This window comes from Octopus bimaculoides, chromosome 4 (genome assembly GCF_001194135.2).
Source record: "Octopus bimaculoides isolate UCB-OBI-ISO-001 chromosome 4, ASM119413v2, whole genome shotgun sequence".
Lineage (NCBI taxonomy): Eukaryota > Metazoa > Mollusca > Cephalopoda > Octopoda > Octopodidae > Octopus > Octopus bimaculoides.
This window is the reverse complement of record NC_068984.1, coordinates 138,083,096-138,085,158: the sequence shown is the minus strand read 5'-3', so window position 1 is coordinate 138,085,158 and position 2,063 is coordinate 138,083,096. Positions and strand designations below refer to the sequence as shown.

Genomic DNA, 2,063 nt, shown 5'->3' with positions numbered 1-2,063 from the left:
TATATATATATATACACATATATATACACACACATATATATATATATATATATATATACTGTACATACATATCTTCTATGTGTTTCGGTCATTTGATTGCGACCATGTTGGGGCACCACCTTGAAGATTTTAGTCGAACAAACCGACCCCAGGACTTTTTTAAAGCGTAGTACTTATTCTATCAGTTTCTTTTACCGAACCACTGAAGCTAAGGGGACGTAAACACACCAACACCAGTTGTCAAGTGGTGGTGGGGTACAAACACAGACACTAAAACACACACGTTGATCTTTGACGGGCTTCTTTCAGTTTCTCTCTACCAAATCCAATCTCAAGGCTTTGGTCGGCCCGAAGCTGTAGTAGAAGACACTTTCCCAAGGTGTAACGCAGTGGGACTGAACCCACAATCATGTGGTTGGGAAGCCAAGCTCTTGCCACACGGCCATATATATAACTTGTGTGTGTGTGTGTGTGTGTGTGTGTGTGTGTGTGTGTGTGTGTGTGTGGTAAAAATTATTATAGTGTAGCTTATAAATGAATATAATGGGAAAAAAATGTAATTTATAACTGAACATAATCGAAAAAACGGTGTTGGAAAATAAGAGGGATGTTGCGGAATGCCTTTTCGTTATTTTTTTAGCCCACGAGTGGGGAACTTATTGAATCTAATGCTTCTGCTCAAGATCACACAGTCATGCGAATACTCCAAGTCCCTTCAATCTATTCCTGTTATCTGAACTCGTTGATCTTTATAAAAATTATGCTTTGAAATGGAATATTTATCAAATGCAAATTCTGAAACCTGCTAAACTTCCACAGGATAAAAAATTTCACTGAATCTTGATGTATAAATCTATCAACTGCAGAGATATTCAGTCGGTGCTTCGTAGCTTATGTTGATGCCGCTATTTCTTTCTCTCTATCAACTCCATCGTGACCTAGGGTTCAGTCTGTAACACCACCACCACCAACAACAACAACAACTAACCGTTTTCATCAGTGACATACTTTCCAACATATCCAACAGCACCCACTCATACGTAGCTAATTTTAATCCCCGTTCTTCCCTGTCATTCTCCAGCCATGCATATCCACTCGTAAACTTGACATTACAGAATAAACATACACTGGTTCCATGAACAAAGACCTTGAAAGCATCCTCACGTGCGAGATATTCCAATATATCTTTCAATAGCAAGAAAATAAATGCCCACCGACTTGCTACACATTGTAGCAATCAAATAACGTTTTTACTAATTAATACGTATGCAACAAATATTTTCAATTCTATTCCTAGATGCACTCCAGACAGTCATCGGTCCCATGCCATTGGAATATCTGCTTTCATTGCACGTTTACTAGGTAAAAAAAATCTTTTTTATCCATCATTTTGCATTATTTAATAATAAAAATTTAAATCATTATTTTCCCATCTCCTTCCCAACTTTATCAAAATCTTGAGTTATTGTAAACCCAAATGAATAGGTTAGTTAAAAAGCCGGGAAAAGGCGGGGAGCGGGCAGAATCCTCGGGATACCGGATAAAATACTTAGCGGTTTTCTCTTTCACCATAACTTTCTCGCACTCTTCCTTCCTGTTTCTGTTGTACCTGTGCGTTTCAAAGGGCCAGCCTCGTTATACTCTGTGTTACGCTGCATCTCCCCCAAGAACTACGTTAAGGGTACACGTGAATGTGGAGTGCTCAGCCACTTGCACGTTAATTTCATGAGCAGGCTGTTCCGTTGATCAGATCAACTGGAACGCTCCTCGTCGCAACCGACGGAGTGCTACGAGTCATAAACAGCCGTTGTCCCAGTATACGGTGTATTCTTTATTCTTTTACTTGTTTCAGTCATTTGACTGCGGCCATGCTGGAGCACCGCCTTTAGTCGAACAAATCAGCCCCAGGACTTATTCTTTGTATGCCTAGTACTGATTCTATCGGTCACTTTTATCGAACCGCTAAGTTACGGGGGCATAAATACTCCAACACTGGTTGTCAAGTGATGGTAGGGGAGACAAATACAGGTACACAAATACATACATACATATATATATATATA

At 39.6% G+C, this 2,063-nt stretch overlaps 1 protein-coding gene across 1 annotated transcript in view; it reads left to right on the top strand.

Annotated features, from left to right (window-relative positions):
* LOC106878517 (solute carrier organic anion transporter family member 4A1) overlaps positions 1-2,063 on the top strand; it is a 53,822-nt gene that overhangs the window by 50,081 nt on the left and 1,678 nt on the right. The window contains exon 12 of the mRNA XM_014927742.2: positions 1,298-1,362. Within this exon, the coding sequence (XP_014783228.2) occupies positions 1,298-1,362 (65 nt within the window). The remainder of the gene's footprint in view (positions 1-1,297; positions 1,363-2,063) is intronic.